Source organism: Aristolochia californica, unplaced genomic scaffold, assembly GCF_029961685.1.
Source record: "Aristolochia californica isolate CCGP_79_NKW_82.1479 unplaced genomic scaffold, dmAriCali1.0.hap1 SCAF_14, whole genome shotgun sequence".
Lineage (NCBI taxonomy): Eukaryota > Viridiplantae > Streptophyta > Magnoliopsida > Piperales > Aristolochiaceae > Aristolochia > Aristolochia californica.
The window spans coordinates 1,490,108-1,508,272 of NW_027181815.1; the positions used below are offsets into that span (position 1 = coordinate 1,490,108).

General features: G+C 43.5%; 3 protein-coding genes across 4 annotated transcripts; 2 read left to right on the forward strand and 1 right to left on the reverse strand.

Annotated features, from left to right (window-relative positions):
- The first annotated feature begins 984 nt into the window (after nt 1–984).
- LOC137949656 (probable 1-deoxy-D-xylulose-5-phosphate synthase 2, chloroplastic) lies at nt 985–5,028 on the forward strand. The gene is made up of 10 exons (XM_068795776.1): nt 985–1,147; nt 1,664–1,834; nt 1,932–2,096; nt 2,546–2,696; nt 2,861–3,132; nt 3,217–3,490; nt 3,579–3,886; nt 3,953–4,234; nt 4,319–4,603; nt 4,673–5,028. Exons 1-10 carry the CDS (start codon nt 1,028–1,030, stop codon nt 4,826–4,828), a joined length of 2,184 nt encoding a protein of 727 aa, XP_068651877.1. The 5' UTR covers nt 985–1,027; the 3' UTR covers nt 4,829–5,028.
- A 747-nt stretch (nt 5,029–5,775) lies between these two features.
- Nucleotides 5,776–7,345, forward strand: LOC137949661 (zinc finger protein CONSTANS-LIKE 4-like). The gene is made up of 2 exons (XM_068795781.1): nt 5,776–6,626; nt 6,724–7,345. Exons 1-2 carry the CDS (start codon nt 5,862–5,864, stop codon nt 7,072–7,074), a joined length of 1,116 nt encoding a protein of 371 aa, XP_068651882.1. The 5' UTR covers nt 5,776–5,861; the 3' UTR covers nt 7,075–7,345.
- A 1,712-nt stretch (nt 7,346–9,057) lies between these two features.
- LOC137949659 (probable receptor-like serine/threonine-protein kinase At5g57670) lies at nt 9,058–17,786 on the reverse strand. 2 transcript variants are annotated; one of them, XM_068795780.1, is made up of 11 exons: nt 17,592–17,786; nt 17,416–17,504; nt 17,202–17,320; nt 16,993–17,111; nt 16,429–16,896; nt 16,092–16,346; nt 15,836–15,993; nt 15,681–15,760; nt 15,380–15,515; nt 15,146–15,295; nt 9,058–9,333 (listed from the first exon to the last, which is right to left on the reverse strand). In XM_068795780.1, the coding sequence occupies exons 1-11, from the start codon at nt 17,734–17,736 to the stop codon at nt 9,187–9,189; spliced, it is 1,866 nt and encodes a 621-aa protein (XP_068651881.1). In that variant the 5' UTR covers nt 17,737–17,786; the 3' UTR covers nt 9,058–9,186. The 2 variants fall into 2 exon arrangements, with proteins under 2 accessions (XP_068651881.1, XP_068651880.1); XM_068795779.1 differs by having other exon boundaries at nt 16,993–17,114.
- Between the last annotated feature and the right edge of the window lie 379 nt (nt 17,787–18,165).

Here is an 18,165-nt window from a genome sequence, read left to right on the forward strand (position 1 = left end):
TGCTTGTATGGGAAAAAGATGGCCACAAAATGCATCTTATTTGAATAGAAAAAACTAAACCACATGTTTTTGCCAAATTATGGACCATTCCAAATCCAACCTCACTCCTTATGTAAAACGCCTGTTTTTAAGTCGCGCACTCTGCAAATCGACCATCGTCGCTTTCTTCCGTGTCTTATCTGATGAGTTTCTGTAAACGCAGCATGTTACTCGTTCCGACTGAAAAATAAATGCTCCTTCCTTTCCGTGCACATCATTTCTACGACATGGAAACGTTTTTTACGTAGCGCAGCCTAGGATGCAGTGAGCAATTAATCTTTTAATGGTATTCTGAACCAATTTCATGTTTCACATTTTCGATCTGTCCTTGTCATCACATCAATCATCTCCCGGCATTCAATCCGAAGTTGAGATTCACGTGCAACCCTGGACTTGGTCCTCCTACCTGTTAGACGAAATTCAAAAAGCCTCGATTTGGTAGTTCAAATGTTACTGGGTTTTTTTTTTTTTTTTTAATCTCTAACTGCAGCCATTACTGCCACTGCAGCTTGATGTCTTTGTTTTTTGTGGATTTGTTGGGGAGTCCTTTTAGCTTTTCAGAACGGGTGAATCAAAATGGAAGAGCAATATCAGAGGAAAAAGAGAACATTTCTTTGTCTTTTTCCCACGAAGAAGCGTTTGGGATACAAATCAACGACTGTTGAATTTGTTTGAGTTTTAATAAATAAGATCAAATACAATCACTTTTTACCTGCGGATTTGACGAGAGTGATTTATTCGAGGTAATTTGATTTGTTTCGGCCGATGACGTAGACAGATGCTCGTAAATCTGCAACCTGTGTAAACATGAAATGGCGGAGAGCAGTTCCCATCACTGCCTCACCAGCCAACTCTCTTTAAATGGCTCCAATCGTTGGCCAAACTCATCTCCTTCTTCACACTCAGTTGCTCTCCTCCTCCCCTCTCCTTCCTGCAACTAGACACTTCTGTTTTTCACTTTGCGAACGCGGGCGGTCTCAAACCAGAAATGGCTGCTTGTCGTGTCGTCATGAGTGGCAGGTTCCCCGCAACCGATTCTGCATGGGGATACCCATCGTCCAAAGTTTTATCATCGGCGACGGCGGCGTTCCGATGCAACAAGCGTCAGGTTAATCTCAGTACATTTAATGAATGTTCTCATAATTTTTCCTTTTAGATCTCTCCAAGGAAACGAACATAGACAGTTGCTTCTCTCTTTTGATCTAACTGTTTACGTGTTCTAAATCTGGGAAGCTTCAATGCTCTCAAGAAACATTAGTTTGCTTCACTTTATCAGAAACTAGATCTCTTAGTTCTTGCTATTCAACTGCTAACAGACAAGTAAATGTTTTTTTATTACCTTTCCTTTGGAAAGACCAGCTTTTTCATAAAACGATCTCTCTGACTAGAAACGAACCTTCCTTTTCAAGTTTGAATTTTGGAGAAAGTTTTTCACTTCATGTAACAAATTAGACTTCAAGACAAAAAATAACTTTTTCCTTACCTGGTCATTGTCTTCACATCAGAAGAAAAAAAAAGGCTTTTAGATAGGTGAATCCACGAGCAATTAGCTTCTGAAAATAAAAACTTCCATGCTGAGAAAGATTCTGAAGTTTTACTTTTTCTCATTTGTGGCGTGGCTCAGGTATCAGTAGCTGCAGGAAAGGAGAGAGATGGACAAGAGGACACGATTCTCCCTCTGCAGACAGAAGAAAACCGGACGAGAAGAGCTCTGGATTTCTCTGGGGAGAAGCCCTCCACTCCCATCCTGGATACTGTAAACTACCCAGTTCACATGAAGAAGCTCTCGACCAAAGTAAACACTTCAGTTCATCAATCCCAGTCATCGAAAAAGTCGATACCGGAAGAATTTCTTCGTGGGTTAATTCTTTAATTTTTTTCCCCTTTTTCAGGAGCTTGAGATACTCGCTGATGAACTCCGTTTAGAGATAATTTACACAGTGGCCAAAATAGGAGGGCACCTGAGTGCAAGCCTTGGGGCCGCCGATCTCTCAGTCGCACTACATTATGTCTTCGACACCCCCGAAGATAGGATAATCTGGGATGTCGGCCACCAGGTAACTCCATTTTTTCCCTCCGTTTTTTCTCGTTTTGTAAAGATTTTTTTTAAAAGAAATGTTAAATTGGGTCCGAGGTCACTAGCCACTTAAAAAACCTCTCATTCTGCCAACTAATAAATTCAATATTTTTTTATCTCACTAACCCATATGGGACTATTCCTTAACACTCTATTCACATGTAAGTACGTGGATAATTTGGGTGGAGGCCCTCATGTGCGGTATGTGGATAATTTGGATAGAAAACCCATGTACTGAGTGGTTGCTCTGATAACATGTTAAATTGGGTCTAAGGGTTATCCTAAAATGATTAGCTAACTTGAAAACCTCTTCTGCCAACTAATAAACTCAAGATCTTTTATCTCATTAAATATAAGATTATTCTTTAACAGTTAGCAATGTACTTATCCTGCGTTTCGTTTTGCGATCGCAATTTGTGTACTGGTTAGGCCTACGCGCATAAGATCTTAACAGGAAGGAGGTCAAGAATGCATACGATTAGGCAAACATCAGGACTTGCAGGGTTTCCCAAGAGAGATGAGAGTCCCCATGATGCCTTTGGAGCAGGCCATAGCTCTACTAGCATCTCGGCAGCACTGGGTATGAACAATTTCTTCATAAGTGCTTTAATTTTTCCTGTTCTTCGTCTCCAATTTCTTCCCGCTGATTATACCCAGGTAGTTGACAGAAATTTAAGTTGTTAAATTGATTTAAAAGTTCTCTCTATCGTTAGATCTAATTAATCAACATTCTCATTGTCGCAGGCATGGCGGTTGGAAGGGACTTGTCAGGGAAGACTAACAACGTAATTGCTGTGATCGGCGATGGAGCCATGACTGCAGGCCAGGCATTTGAAGCCATGAACAATGCTGGATATTTGGATTCGAATCTCATAATCGTGCTCAACGACAATAAGCAAGTCTCCCTTCCCACGGCTACTGTTGACGGCCCAGCTCCTCCTGTCGGAGCTCTCAGCAAGTGCCTAACCAGGCTTCAGTCCAGCAAAAAGCTCCGCCGACTCCGTGATGAAGCCAAAGTAGGTCAAGATTAATTCCGCACTGGTTAATTTCTAATACACAAATCGAATGAGAACTGAGGAGCATCTTGAACGATTGGGCAGGGAATTGTGAAGCAAATCGACGGAAAGACGTACGAGATTGCGACGAAAGTGGAGGAGTACGCAAGAGAATTCATGGCTATGCCAGTCAGTACTCTATTCGAAGAGCTTGGTCTCTACTACATCGGACCAGTAGATGGGCACAATGTAGAAGACCTAGTGGACATATTTGAGCGGGTGAAGGCCATGCCCGCTCCAGGCCCCGTCCTTGTTCATATCATCACGGAGAAAGGAAAAGGCTATCCGCCTGCAGAAGTGGCGGCTGACAAAATGCATGGTGAATATTTCAACACTTTCATTTCACTACCACTACTACCTGTCTTTTCTTTTTCGAAACTGAAATTCATGTCTGATTGGATCAATAGGTGTTGTCAAGTTTGATCCAAAATCAGGGAAACAGATGAAGCAAAAGACTCCCACCAAGTCCTACACCCAATATTTTGCTGAATCTCTAATCGCTGAAGCCCAGGTCGACGACCAGATTGTTGCGATCCATGCTGCCATGGGTGGAGGAACCGGCCTCAATCTGTTCCAGAAACAACTCCCTAATCGATGCTTTGATGTCGGGATAGCTGAGCAACACGCAGTGACATTTGCTGCAGGGCTGGCCACCGAGGGTCTCAAACCTTTCGTTGCAATCTATTCTTCGTTCCTTCAAAGAGGTTACGATCAGGTAAACTCCATCGAATCATGTAATGAAGATTTGAGAGATAGCATTATGAATGATGGTCTGTTGCAGGTGGTTCATGACGTCGATCTACAGAAGCTCCCAGTGAGATTTGCAATGGATAGGGCTGGGTTAGTTGGAGCAGACGGACCTACCCATTGCGGAGCCTTCGACACGGCCTTCATGGCATGCTTACCAAACATGGTTGTCATGGCACCAGCAGATGAAGCTGAACTTATGCACATGGTTGCTACGGCGGCAGCCATTGACGACAGGCCCAGTTGCTTCAGGTACCCCAGGGGAAATGGTATCGGCTCCCCTCTTCCACTCAATAACAAAGGCACTCCCCTAGAGGTAATTCAAGTCTGCAAAGCTCAAGGACCCTGGTTCAACATGCTGTGATATTGACCAACTGCTGATATGCTTTCTTTAATGCAGATTGGGAAAGGAAGGGTGCTGAAGGAGGGAAGCAGGGTCGCCATTTTGGGCTTCGGAACGATCGTCCAAAACTGCTGCATTGCAGGCAAAATACTCGAAGAGGTCGGGGTTTCTGCTACCATTGTCGATGCCCGTTTCTGCAAGCCTCTAGATACTGAGCTGCTGAGAAGATTAGCAAATGAGCACGAAGTGCTGATCACGGTTGAAGAAGCCTCCCTTGGTGGATTTGGAGCTCACGTCTCTCACTTCTTAGCCTTGAATGGCCTCCTTGATGGGAATCTCAAGGTAAATTTAATTTTCACACATTATGATTCATTAAAACCAGAAAAAAATTATAATAATGTTGATGTGCAGTGGAGGGCGATGACGCTTCCAGACAGATACATCGACCATGGTTCTCCCAGTGATCAGGTGGAAGCTGCAGGACTCACTCCGAAACACATCGCAGCCACCGTCTTGTCCCTTGTGAGCGACAAAAAGAATGCTCTCAACATTCTTCACGAACTGTAATCTTTTGATCCCATACATGTACATTGAGAAAGGCGCCAAGTTTCTCAAGCAGAAAATGAAGGAGACTCTACCTGCGAAAGATGAGAAAGAACCAGAAGAGCTGCCGCCGTGGTGCATTTTATTTGTGCATTTTATCGTAGAAATCAACAAAAGCGGATAGCTTTTGATATAATATAAAAGAGTCGTGATTGGGGGGATTATTACTTCTTTACCACAAAGGATTCACATCTCAGTACAAATAACCTAGGGCCCACAAGGACAACATTCATTGGAAATTTACACGTTTCGAATGGCTCCATGGATCCCAACCGTCAATTTCATCGTATTCGTTTTTTTTTCATTCTGTGGGCCTATGCGATCTTTTTCATGGTCTTGGGGGGTTCAACGGCTACGTTATAAGGGATTAACGGTTCTGATTAACTGAACCACGTGTGACGGTGGCGTAGACGGTCCGCTACCTAGTTCAGAAAGCGATGTCTCGGGTTGGCATGTTTCCTCCCATTGAGGCTATCCAATATCAGAAAAGAAAATCAGGTTACTAACAATGGGCCCAGATGGATATTACGTTATCTTTTAGCCCAGTCCGGCTAGACATGGATTCGGCCTTTCGATGTCCCCAACCGTCCCGTAGGATTTTTATGCTTTAGGTTCACGGACCGGGACAGAACCGGTTAACTAAATCGACCGAACCACTGTAGGTTCGATTGTTGGAACGCATCGTGGAACTATTGCGATTTACGAATAATCCGTCCACTCTGTCTACTCCGAAAGGCCAAAGACCAACTCTGCCCCAAAGTGGGCCCGACACGGACAACTGACAGCTACACACACCATATCGCATTTAAACAGAAAAAATTTTTAAGTGGCTACGAGAGCCCCAAGTGTCAGCATGTGACTCGCCGCTGCTAGATCGCTCCTTCCGAAGAGATAGGCCGTCGTCGTAAGTAACGAGCCACCCATTTCCGAGACTGAACTCCCATCTCTACTGCCTCCCAGTCCCACCTTTCCGAACCTTGCTTTGCTGACATTTGAGATGACGAGCGATGAGGAATCAGTAGCCCCAGTGACGGCGGCGAAAGGGTTCGCCGGAGGCTGGGCCGGGGCGACCAAGCCTTGCGACTCTTGCAAATCAGCGACTGCTCTGCTCTTCTGCCGGGCTGACTCCGCCTTCCTCTGTATCGGATGCGACGCCAAGGTCCACGGCGCCAACAAGCTCGCTTCCCGCCACGAACGGGTGTGGATGTGCGAGGTGTGCGAGCAGGCGCCGGCCAGCGTTACCTGTAAGGCCGACGCTGCCGCCCTCTGCGTCACCTGCGACGCTGACATCCACTCTGCAAACCCCCTCGCCCGCCGGCACGAGCGCTTCCCGGTCGTCCCTTTCTACGAGTCCGCCGCATCCGCTGTCAAGTCCAACGCTGCCGCCCTCCTCAAGGCCACTCGCGATGATGACGACGACCACGACCTCGATGACGCTGATGCCTGCCAGGAAGAGGCCGAGGCTGCCTCTTGGCTCCTCTCCAACCCGCCCAATCCCAAACTCCTCGAAACGCCGGAGCTCAAATCCAGTGACTATTTCTTCTCTGACGTCGACCCTTACCTCGATCTGGACTACACCTCGTCCATGGATACCAGATTCAATATCCATAACAGCGCCGCTACCGACAGCGTCGTCCCCGTTCAGACAAAGCCGATTCCTACTCCTCCGGTTCTCATGCCTGCCTCCGACCACAACTGTTTTGACACCGAGTATACTCGTCCTAAACCATCCTACAGCTATACCCCCTCTCTCAGTCAAAGCGTAATCTCTAACTTCCCAGACCTTTGGTGAAAGTTTTTCTTACCCTGAATTAATTCTTTCCATCTAATTTGGTGCACTTCTCTTGTTCTATCGACAGGTGTCATCTTCATCTTTGGACGTAGGAGTCGTCCCGGATGGGACCGATATATCATTCGGAGGGAGCGCGAAATCTGGGATGGACCTATCGGGCAGCGGAGGAAACACCGGATCGGCGCAGCTATCGGGACTGGACCGGGAGGCGAGGGTACTGAGGTACAGGGAGAAGAGGAAGAACCGGAAGTTCGAGAAAACGATCCGATACGCGTCACGGAAGGCCTACGCCGAGACCCGACCGAGAATCAAAGGACGATTCGCCAAGCGGACCGAGCTCGAGACGGAGGTCGATCGGATGTACTCCGCCCCCGCGTTGATCACCGACACCGGCTACGGCATCGTCCCAACGTTTTGAACGACTCAGTATCCCGCCGCCTGCGTGGTCGGGTGCAGAAATTCGGAGATCTAAAATTTCCACCTTTTCTCTTATGTTCTTTACAAGAATTGTTCCGTCTTCCTCGTGGTTCCGCTGTTTTTCCCTTTGTTTATAAAGCTGTAAATTATGAAGATGCGAACTTCTGATCCCAAGTCAGGAAGCACAAATCAGAAAAAGCCCAACTTTTCTTCCGAGGGCTTTTCTCTGTTCATCCTTATTTTTTTCTATATAACCAGATCTGCTTTTGTTATCCGTTCTCTTTCACAGATCTATTTCTGAACGGCAATTGGCTCAATTCCCCATCCGAGCGATGGTTGCCAGTTGCAGGCTTGCAGCAGTCTCTCTGCAAACTAAAAAAACACGGCCTGCGAAGATGAGTTATTTAATTACAGTCCTCGCTCCATTCAGAGCTCGAGATTTGTTCTGTGCTTCCAATAATTGCAGAAAATGTTAGCTGCGTCGGGATGTCCGAACACTCTGACAAAAGTCGTAACGAGCCATCAAGTCGTCAGAAATCACGGTAGTGCCCTTGGCTCCATATGCCCACAGCGCAACACATGCCAGAAATGTCACGTGTGTTATCTATCTTCCACGTGGTTTCGGATTTACAGACTGCAGACTCGTTATTCCCGTATCGGGTTATATTTAGAAGGCAATCCCGAAATATCGGCCTGGAAAGGTTGACTTCGAATTTATGAGAGGGTTAAAAAAGGATAATGACTCAGAAGCCTAAGTGTTCACCGACCGACCGACAAAGTCAAGACTAGGTCAAAAACATTGACTAACACTGTATCAGATTATTTTAATTTTTTTAATTTTTAATGGTTTTTCGTAATTTTTTCTACTGGTGTCGCCCATCTCTTTGCGGCGATGATGCTGGATTTGGTTGAGATGGTGTGTGGTTGTGAGGCATGGCAGGGCTGGCCTTGGGTGGTGGTGGCGAGGTCAGGTCTGGACCAACCACATTGGATTTGCCGCATGGCTGTGTTTTGGTGACTGGTGAGCGTCACCTAATTTTGTCTACCTAGGGGTCGTTTGTTCTTCCATTCTGCGATTGGTTGATGCCTACAGTGACCACAACGTCCGTAGCGACATCATCCGACCAGAGTGGCTACTAGCTCTTAAATCTTAATTATTTACTTTAAACTATGGTGTATTAAAAAATTAACCAAAAATTATTAAAACAGGTTATTTTTATTTGTATTTACATATCTAAAAAATAAATAACCTAACCAATGGGCCCACCCTATGTGTTACACAAGGACGGGTACGTACCCTGCACGCTTGATGCCAGTCGTGCATTTTTGGTGGACCAGACCACATTGGAGATAAGGATCGCGTCTGGATCCTGAACCACGAAAAGATACATCTCTGGTCAGCATCAGGGTGGCCCAGTGCCCTCTTTCGTCATTTCAGACTGATAGTCCACGTGGGAAGTTCCAATAGGAAGATTCCTTTTTTCTTTTGCTTTCGCTGTCGTTGAATCTCCTGTGTCTCGTGCTGCCCACGTGAAGTTGCCTTTTTATGCTGGTGGGAGAAGTCGCCATGTCGGGCGCCACCTCGTTCAGGTGCGCGTCAGCGTGATGTGCTCGTGGCCTGCTTTTCCTTGGACGGTCAGGATTTAATACGAACAAAGTGGGTCGTTGGTTCAGATGATGGTCAAATCATCGCAATTCGTGTTTTTTTCTCGGTCTTAATGTCTAAAGTTCAGTGATCACTGATTGCTAATCAATCTTTTTTCTGAGTAAAAAGGTTAGAAACGTCGTTTCTTCTACTGCTTATAATATAATTTTATATTAGAAGCTTGGATGAATGCACAGAGTCCCGTCACACCAACAAAATTTTTAGATCAATTAGAATGTAAAGATTTCTTTACTGTCGTTTTCCTTCTGATTATTGCTTTCGGCTGATGCTGGATAATCCTAAGAAATGAACTCTGATAAGATTATGGTTAAGTGGGGTTTAATTTGTTGTCTTCCATTGACATGGGGAGATCCCAAAACTTGGGAAAGGAATAAATTACAGCAAATTATCGACTCTTTCAGTCTCAATTCTACTAAAACATGGTAGAAAAGATTCAAACGATTAAGCTCAATAATCCTCCTCTAGATCAGGACTTGTTAGATATTCGAAATCGATTTCGGTGGTATAATCATCCAACTGTTCATCGTCATACTCATGAATTCTGCAGCTCTCTGTAACCTTGGACTTGCACCCTTCAGTAAAAGACTGCAGTACCTGGAAAATTCATAATAAGAATAAGATGTTAGGAAATTCATATTTCTTATTCTAATTTGGGTAACATATTTAATTATGTAATTATATTTTTTATTATTAATAGAAGGGCTGAAATTAAGTGATCTAATTTTGTTAAGCCCATTAAGGAATGGGTCATGAATATGGGCCAATATGAATATGGCCCAATTGAGTAGATACCATAGGGAATTATGGGAACCTTATATAAAGAGACACAACAGGGTTATGGTCTCCAATATACTAAATCACACACAGTTTCCCTTCTCCCCATCCGGAAGAGAGACGAAGGTCCCATTGAGGAATAAGGCGATTTAGTTGAGGAAGACCATATTCGTTCTTATCGTTCGTCATTGAGATTCTGTATCAGAAAGCGAAATTTATGGAATGGATAAGGTATGTTAGTTTTTAATCCTAATATTCTAGCATGTTGTAAATTCTGGGTTAGAATTTACTATTACGGATCTAACAAGTGGTATTAGAGCAGTCCTGTTAGATTATTAGGATTTGTGGATTAATTCCGTGGAGAGCGTGACAGAGAAAGAAAAATTTACTTTCTCCACGGAATTCGTCCCGGGGGTGTGCGTCTGTCGGCGTCGCCACGGAGGCCGACGTTCGACGTTCCAATTTCGGGCTGCAGCATCCGCTGAGAAATGCTGCAACCATGGCCCCCGAACGCGTGGCAGAGAGGGCGATGGAAACCCCCCAATCTCTTCCGACGCTGCAACGTCCTTTGACGGGAAAGGGGGAGGCGACAGAGGATGCCTGGGCACGCTGCAGCGCCCGACGGAATCGTTTTTTTTTTCGTCGTCACCATCGCTTCTGTCGTCGGAAAGGAACGGGCCGACGGACGAAGTATGGGTGAACGGCAGCACCGAAAACAGAAAGTCCGGCGCTGCAGCGCCCATCGGCAAGAATGGGCGACATCAGCCCCCGTCGGGAGCGTTGTTGTGCCGTCGGCGCGCTGCCTTGCCGTTGGGCGACAGCAGCACCTGTCAGGAGCACTACCGTGGCCCTTGGGCGGCAGAAGCGCCTGTCGGGAGGGCTGTCATCGCCGTTAGGCGACAGCAGCGCCCGTTGCCACCACCGGGCGTGTTGCCATGCCTGTTGGGCAACTGCAGTGACGGTTCACTACAACGTTCGTTGGGCAACCGCCGTGCCCGATCATTGTACCGGCCCGCTACTTTGTTCGTTGGACAACCGTAGCAACTGTAGTGTGCGCTGCCGTGCCCGTCATGGGCGCGATGCTTTGTCCGTTGGACAACCGCAGCAACCGCTGCTATGTCCGTTGGATAAACTGTAGCATGAAAAAAAAAAATTAGCAACTCGGGGTTGGTAAGACTTACCTATTGAGGTTGACTGGGGTGACTCAATTTGAACCGGTTGCTTATATCTCATTGTGTGCAAGAGAAAGAGAGGCAGTAACGGGATAAGACTGAAAGTGCTCACTTGGCCTCCACCTCTCAGTACAAGAAGAAGAAGAGAGGTAAGGATATTGCGGTAGGTTCTTCTCAGACTAAGAAACCAAAGAAGCAGGCTGAAGAGTTTACCTGGTTCTTCTGCAAGAAGTCGGGACATATAAAGAAGGACTGTCCTAAGTACGCCGCATGGCGTGTAAAGAAGGGTATACCTCTAACTTTAGTTTGTTCTGAAGTTAATTTAGCTTATGTACCTAAAGACACTTGGTGGGTGGATTCTGGTGCTACCACTCACATTAGTATGTTTTGCAAGGTTGCCTGTGGAGCCGATCGCCAAGTGATGCTGAAAAATTCATCTTTGTGGGTGACAGCAATAAAGTTGCAGTAAAAGTTATAGGAACTTTCAAATTACAATTAAGCACTGGATTTTATTTGGATTTATTTGAGATATTTGTTGCACCGTCTTTTAGGCGGAATTTAATTTCTATTTCCATTTAGGACAAATCAGGTTTTTCTTGTTCTTTTGGAAATAATAAAGTTAGTCTCTACCAAAATTCAAATTTTGTTGGTTTCGGTCCATTAATTGATAATCTATATATGCTTGATGTTGTTAGTTCCTATAGAGAAATATTGCAAATTAGTTCACGTGGTATGAAGTAAAAATTAAGTGAGAATTCCGCCACATTATGGCACAAACTTTTAGGATATATCTCTAAACAGAGAATTCAAAGGCTTGTGTCGGATGAAATTCTTGAACCCCTAGATACTACAAACTTCCAAGTTTGTGTTGAGTGCATCAAGGGGAAATAAACAAATGTTAGAAAATTAGGTGCCGAAAGAGCTAAAGATGTCTTAGAACTTATACATACAGATATCTGTGGTCCATTCCCTACAACTTCATGGAATGGCCAACAGTACTTCATTACATTCATAGAAGATTACTCTAGATTCGGTTACCTATATTTAATACATGAGAAGTCACAATCCCTGGACGTCTTTAAGTCTTTCAAAGCTGAAGTTGAACTTCAACTTGGAAAGAAAATCAAGGCTGTCAAATCCGACCGTGGTGGTGAATACTACGGACGGTATGATGGATCAGGAGAACAACGTCCAGGACCCTTCGCGATTTTCCTTAAATAGTGTGGAATTGTTCCGCAATACACCATGCCAGGCAAACCTAGCATGAACGGTGTTGCAGAGCGACGAAACCGAACTCTTAAGGATATGCTAAGGAGTATGATCAGTCATTCCTCTTTGCCAGAGTCACTTTGGGGAGAAGTTCTTAAGACCGTAGTGTACATCCTTAACAGGGTACCGAGCAAAGTCGTTGCCAAAACCCCCTATGAACTTTGGACAGGCAAGAAGCCTAGCATTAGGCACTTGCACATTTGGGGTTGTCCAGCTGAGGTCCGGCCTTATAGGCCACATGAAAGAAAACTGGACTCAAGGACGGTTAGCTGTTATTTCATTGGGTATGCTGAACGCTCTCGGGGTTATAAGTTTTACGACCCCACATCACGATCCTTCTTTGAAACGGGAAATGTGAGATTCCTTGAGGATATTGAGTTTGGAGGGGAAGAAAACATAATGAATGTTGTCTTTGAAGAAGAATCTATTATTGATAGTGATCAGGTCTTCATACATATTGCTGTTCAAAACACAGTTCAGGCACTAGAGGACAATGTTCAAGCTCCTATTCTTGACATTGTTCCAGATCAAGACAACGATGAGATTCTTCCTCTTGCACCACCTTTAGTACAAACTCAACAACCTCAAGAAGTGCCATTAAGGAGATCCACTAGAGAGAGGAGAAATGCGATTCCAGATGATTATATCATATTTCTCTAAGAACATGAGGATGACGTTGGATTGACAGAAGATGACCCAATTAACTTATGTCAAGCCTTACGCAGTTCTAACTCTCAAAAGTGGATTGATGCCATGAAGGATGAGATAAAGTCTATGAAAGACAATGACGTTTGGGATCTCATTGAGTTGCCTAAAGGTGCGAAGCCCATTGGTTGTAAATGGATATTTAAAACCAATAGGGATTCAAAGGGCAATGTCGAGAGATATAAAGCTCGTCTAGTCGCTAAAGGCTTTACTCAAAGGGAAAACATAGACTATAAAGAGATTTTCTCTCCGGTATCTTTGAAAGACTCTTTTAGAACAATAATGGCACTAGTGGCTCATTTAGATCTAGAGCTACATCAGATGGATGTCAAAACTGCATTTCTAAATGGAGACATTGATGAGACGATTTATATGGTACAACCAAAAAACTTTGTATCTGGTGATCCAAAGTCTATGGTCTGCAAATTGAAGAAATCCATCTATGGTCTCAAACAGGCTTCTCGTCAATGGCATCACAAGTTCCATCAAGTCATAACCTCGTACGATTTTGAGGCGAATGTTGTTGATGATTGTGTATATCATAAGTTCAGTGGGAGTAAATACATCTTCTTGATATTATATGTCGATGATATTCTACTCGCTAGTAGCGATATAGGCTTATTGCATGAAACCAAGAAATTTTTGACGAAGAAATTCGAGATGAAAGATCTTAGTGATGCCTCTTTTGTATAAGGTATACAGATACTTAGAGATCATTCTCAAGGTATCCTTAGGTTGTCACAAAAGAGCTATATTGATAAGGTGTTGAGTAGATTCGGCATGAAAGATAGTAAACCAGGAGACACACCCGTCGCTAAAGGAGACAAGTTTAGTCTCAAATAGTGCCCTAAAAATGATCTTGAAAGAATAGAGATATAGAAAATTCCCTATGCATCAGTAGTAGGGAGTTTAATGTACACTCAAGTTTGTACTCGTCCCGACATAACATTTACAGTAGGAATTCTGGGCAGGTATTTGAGTAATCCGGGTATGCAACATTGGAAGGCAGCCAAATGTGTGATGCGTTATTTAAGGAGAACAAAAGACTACATGCTTACTTATCGGAGATCAGACCGTTTAGAGATCATTGGGTTCTCTGACTCCGACTTTGCCGGATGCCAAGATAGTAGACGCTCCACATCAGGCTACATCTTTATGTTGGGTTAAGGAGTTATCTCATGGAAGTCTATTAAGCAGACTCTCATAGCTTCTTCAACCATGGCTGCGGAGTTCATTACTTGTTTTGAGGCATCCAACCACGGAATATGGTTGTGAAACTTTGTCACTGGGCTACGAGTAGTAGATAGCATTGACAAGCCATTAAAGATTTACTGTGACAATAACTCGGCTGTACTTTATTCCAACAACAACATGAGTTCGACGAAGTCAAAGTTTATTGACATCAAGTTTCTAGTTGTTAAGGAGAGAGTTCAGAATAAGCAGATTTCTATAGAACATATAGGGACGGACTCTATGCTAGCAGACCCATTAACCAAGGGTTTACCGCCTAAGGTCTTTCATGAGTACACTGCTCATATGGGCTTTATTTCTGAGGATACCTTGGTTTAGTGGGAGTCATTTTGTACTATATGTTTGCTTTAAACATTGAGTTATTTGATTTTTTAATAAAATTGATTGCTTATTATTTTATTTATAAACTTGCTTGTGTTTTTCTATGTGCAATCTTAACATTGCATTAAGGACTATGAAAAGATCTCACTAAAGACTAAAGAAGGACCAGTTGGAAATATGCATGTTTGAGATCACATTGCATGTAATTTCCATGCTACTCATCCATATTTGATCTATGTCATTGAGTGTATTAGTATGGTGATCATCGTGGTTTAGTCACGAATGTAATGTGATGAAAGTCGCGGTGGTTCCATCATTAATATATACGATGGTTCCATTATTAATAGTATACAGATGCGCGCCTAAAGAATTGTGATATAATTGTTTCAGGAATGATATATAACCCAAGTGGGAGATTGTTAGGAAATTCATATTTCCTATTCTAATTTGGGTAACATATTTATTATGCAATTATATTTTCTATTATTAATAGAAGGGCTGAAATTAAGTGATCTAATTTTGTTAAGCCCATTAAGGAATGGGCCATGAATATGGGCCAATTGAGTAGATACCATAGGGAATTATGGGAAACCTATATAAAGAGACACAACAGGGTTATGGTCCCCAATATACTAAATCACACACAGTTTCCCTTCTCCCCATCCGAAAGAGAGACGAAGGTCCCATTGAGGAATAAGGCGATTTAGTTGAGGAAGACTATATCCGTTCTTACCGTTCGTCATTGAGATTCCGCATGAGAAGGCGAAATTTACGGAATGGATCAAGGTATGTCAATTTTTAATCCTAATATTATAGCATGTTATAAATTCTGGGTTAGAATTTACTATTACGGATCTAACATAAGACGCATATTGAAAAATCACTAAAAGAAGTTTGTAAAAGAACTAATTTACCTCGACCATGGAGGGGCGCCATATCGATGATTGTCTCACACAGTAAGAGGCTGTAGTTACTAATATCTTCATCTGGTTTGTATCATATTTCCCTCCCAGTCTGGGATCTGGAAGCTCGGCTATGTTTCTGGATTCCATGAGTGGTCTTGCCTGCACCAAAAACTTGTTTCCTGTTTAGAGATTTACAAACTAGAAGTTGGAATGAGGAAGGCCGCCACTGATGGGGTTTCTTACCCATTGTAGTAGGCCTGGTTTTGAGCAGTCTATAGGTCTCCTGCCAGTAATGATCTCCAGGAGCAGAACTCCGAATGCAAACACATCTGTCTTTTCATCTACGATTCCATGCATGAAGTATTCAGGTGCCAAATACCTGGGAAAACATGAAAGCTTTTTAGCAGAAGGTAGTCTGGTTTCTGAACCAGGATATGTTTCTTTGCTGTAATTATTTCATCTGTGCAAGTTTCAGTTCGATCTTCAAATAGAATCGGTTGTGTGAAACTTTGGTTCCTGGATAGATGATTGCAGGAGATGTTACCCAAAAGTGCCTTCTATGGGAATCACAGAGTGATGAGTCCATCGCTTGGGAAGCCATTTTGCAAGTCCGAAGTCCGTAATCTGTAGAAAGAACCAGGTGAGATCACCTTGTCCATGAGTTTATTGGTTTTGAACTTGATTATCTGCCATAATTACCTGTGGCTCAAATTCAGGTCCAAGTAGAATATTTGATGCCTTGATGTCCCGGTGGATTATTCGGTGTTTGCAGCGCTTGTGAAGATAATGAAGTCCTCTTGCAATTCCAACTGCAATTTTGTATCTCACTGGCCACTCTAACCACTCTGCCTTTTCCCCTGCCACCCATTAACAGATATTAGGAGCTTAATCACTCATGCTAAGTCAACTCCTGAAGCTAAATTTTTCTGGAAAAGAGGATCAATTGAGGCTTAACCATGCAATGCTGATGCCAAGTTTCCATTGGGCGAGAAGTTGAAGATCAGGTGAAGTCCTTTTTCGATGCAGCATCCAAGCAGGTATGATGTGTTTGGGTGGCAAACATGAACTATTATTCCCAACTCACTGAGGAATTCTTTCTGCTTGGTTTCATCTGTGTTGTCTTTGGCCAGCCTCTTTACTGCTATTGTCTGTCCATCTCTGAGATCACCTCTGTACACTTCTGAATATCCTCCTCTACCAACTATATTATCTGAGAAGACCAAATAATGATTTCAGTGGATGCTTAAGAGAGAATACATTGTGGATCTGAGATCTCAAGCAGCGTTTCTTACCAGGGTGAAAATTATTTGTGGCTTCGGCAATCTCTTCGTAGCTAACACATCTCCAGGATGGTTGCTTCTTTTCTTTGTCAGAACAGTTTTTTGCCCCGTCCTTCAAATTTCTATCAAATGGAGAACGCGGGAATGGGGCAATTAGTTTGATTACTGACAGGTGCTTCCATTTCTTGGAGGGGCTCTTGAACTTGATTAATTCATCAATTTTTTGTGGGGGAGGAGATGAGTCACTGATTCTGGAATCTCCCAGACTAGAGCAGTCCTCTTCTACAGTTTGGCTCCCTTCTTCAGTGCCATCTAGAACGCTTCTAGGTGAGTCTTTTGCGTTTGTTCTTCCATGAGAAGAGCTCGTACTGAATGAACTCTCTCTCTTGGCTTTTGCAGTGAAATGTTTCCGCATTGATGTCAGAGCCTTACCTATGTGGGTTCCTTTGCCGGACCTAGTCGAGTTTGGTTGATGATGTCCTATGATGAACTGATAGATTTAGTGAAGGTGGAAAAGAAAGCAGAAAGGACTAAACCAGAAAATAAGAAGAATGTAGCAGAATTGTTGATTCAAACCTTCATAACGTGTTGACTCTGAATCTGAGTTTTGGGGTGATTGAACTCTTTTTCTGATTGCAATCACCAGACATCCTTCAGGAGCATAATTGAAGCAGTACTTGGTAATTTCGAGTGAACTACTGCATTATACAGAAAACTTTTCTTACTTGTTCTTTAATCTCTTCTCTTTAGCCACCACACATTTTTACAAAATCACCTCTATCTACCTCTGTGTTTGGTTTTTCAAGTCACCAATGACAAGAAAATTAGCTTCTAGCACAGCTGCCTCCTGCACAAGACCTTTTCCCACACTGGTACTGCTAACAACCTTAGCTTCCAAGTTCACCTGAGAATTGGCCAGATTATGTCGAGGCTTAGAGAAGCATAAAATATTTTTGAAAAAAAAAAGAAGAAGCTAATATCTTGATTTCTAAAATCTACCTTCTTGGATTGGGAGAAATCAGCAAACTCTCCCAGCATTGATATCACAAAAGCCTTTGCTTGGCGCATCTTGGTCATGTCCTTGTCCACTGTTAACACGGTCAACAAACTGGAATTAAACCCAGGAACTAAACAAATTCGAGAATGCTCAACTGGGTTCTATAGATGATACGGACACAGAACATGCAAGGCAATGACAGTGTCACTGGGCTGAGCTGCAACTCCAATCGCCCATGAAAGAAGCTCTATGCTTGTTTCCGCATTGAAGGGTACCCCCACAATTATCTTATTAGCAGAAGAACAAACTGTGATCTCCTCCATAGTTGAAAAGGCTCTTCAGCTCCGCGTAGAAACCGTGTAGAGCAGAGCAGTGGATGATCCAATTTGTACAGCAGGAAAAGCTGGAGGGAGTGAGCAATGTTTGAGCTCATTCAAAATTTCTTGTTAAAGAAGCTTGAGCAACTTTTAAAGTAACAAATAGGGGAAGGGATTAGCTCTTAGAGAAATGGGGTTTGTTGTTTGTTCTCATTTTTGTTCTTTTTGGGACTGCAAATCATTGATTGGTAGGGTGCTTTAGAATGGAAGCAAAGGGGGAGGGGACGATGATTTGTCTTCCAACGAAAGCGTCCAGCGTGGGGTAAAGCTTGGTCTAGGAGGCTTTACTAGTGCGCAATTTAGTGGGACCGCTGACACGTGTCTTATCTGCTCTCCGGAGAGTAGTACCAGAATCTCCCTCTCCTCTTTAATGTG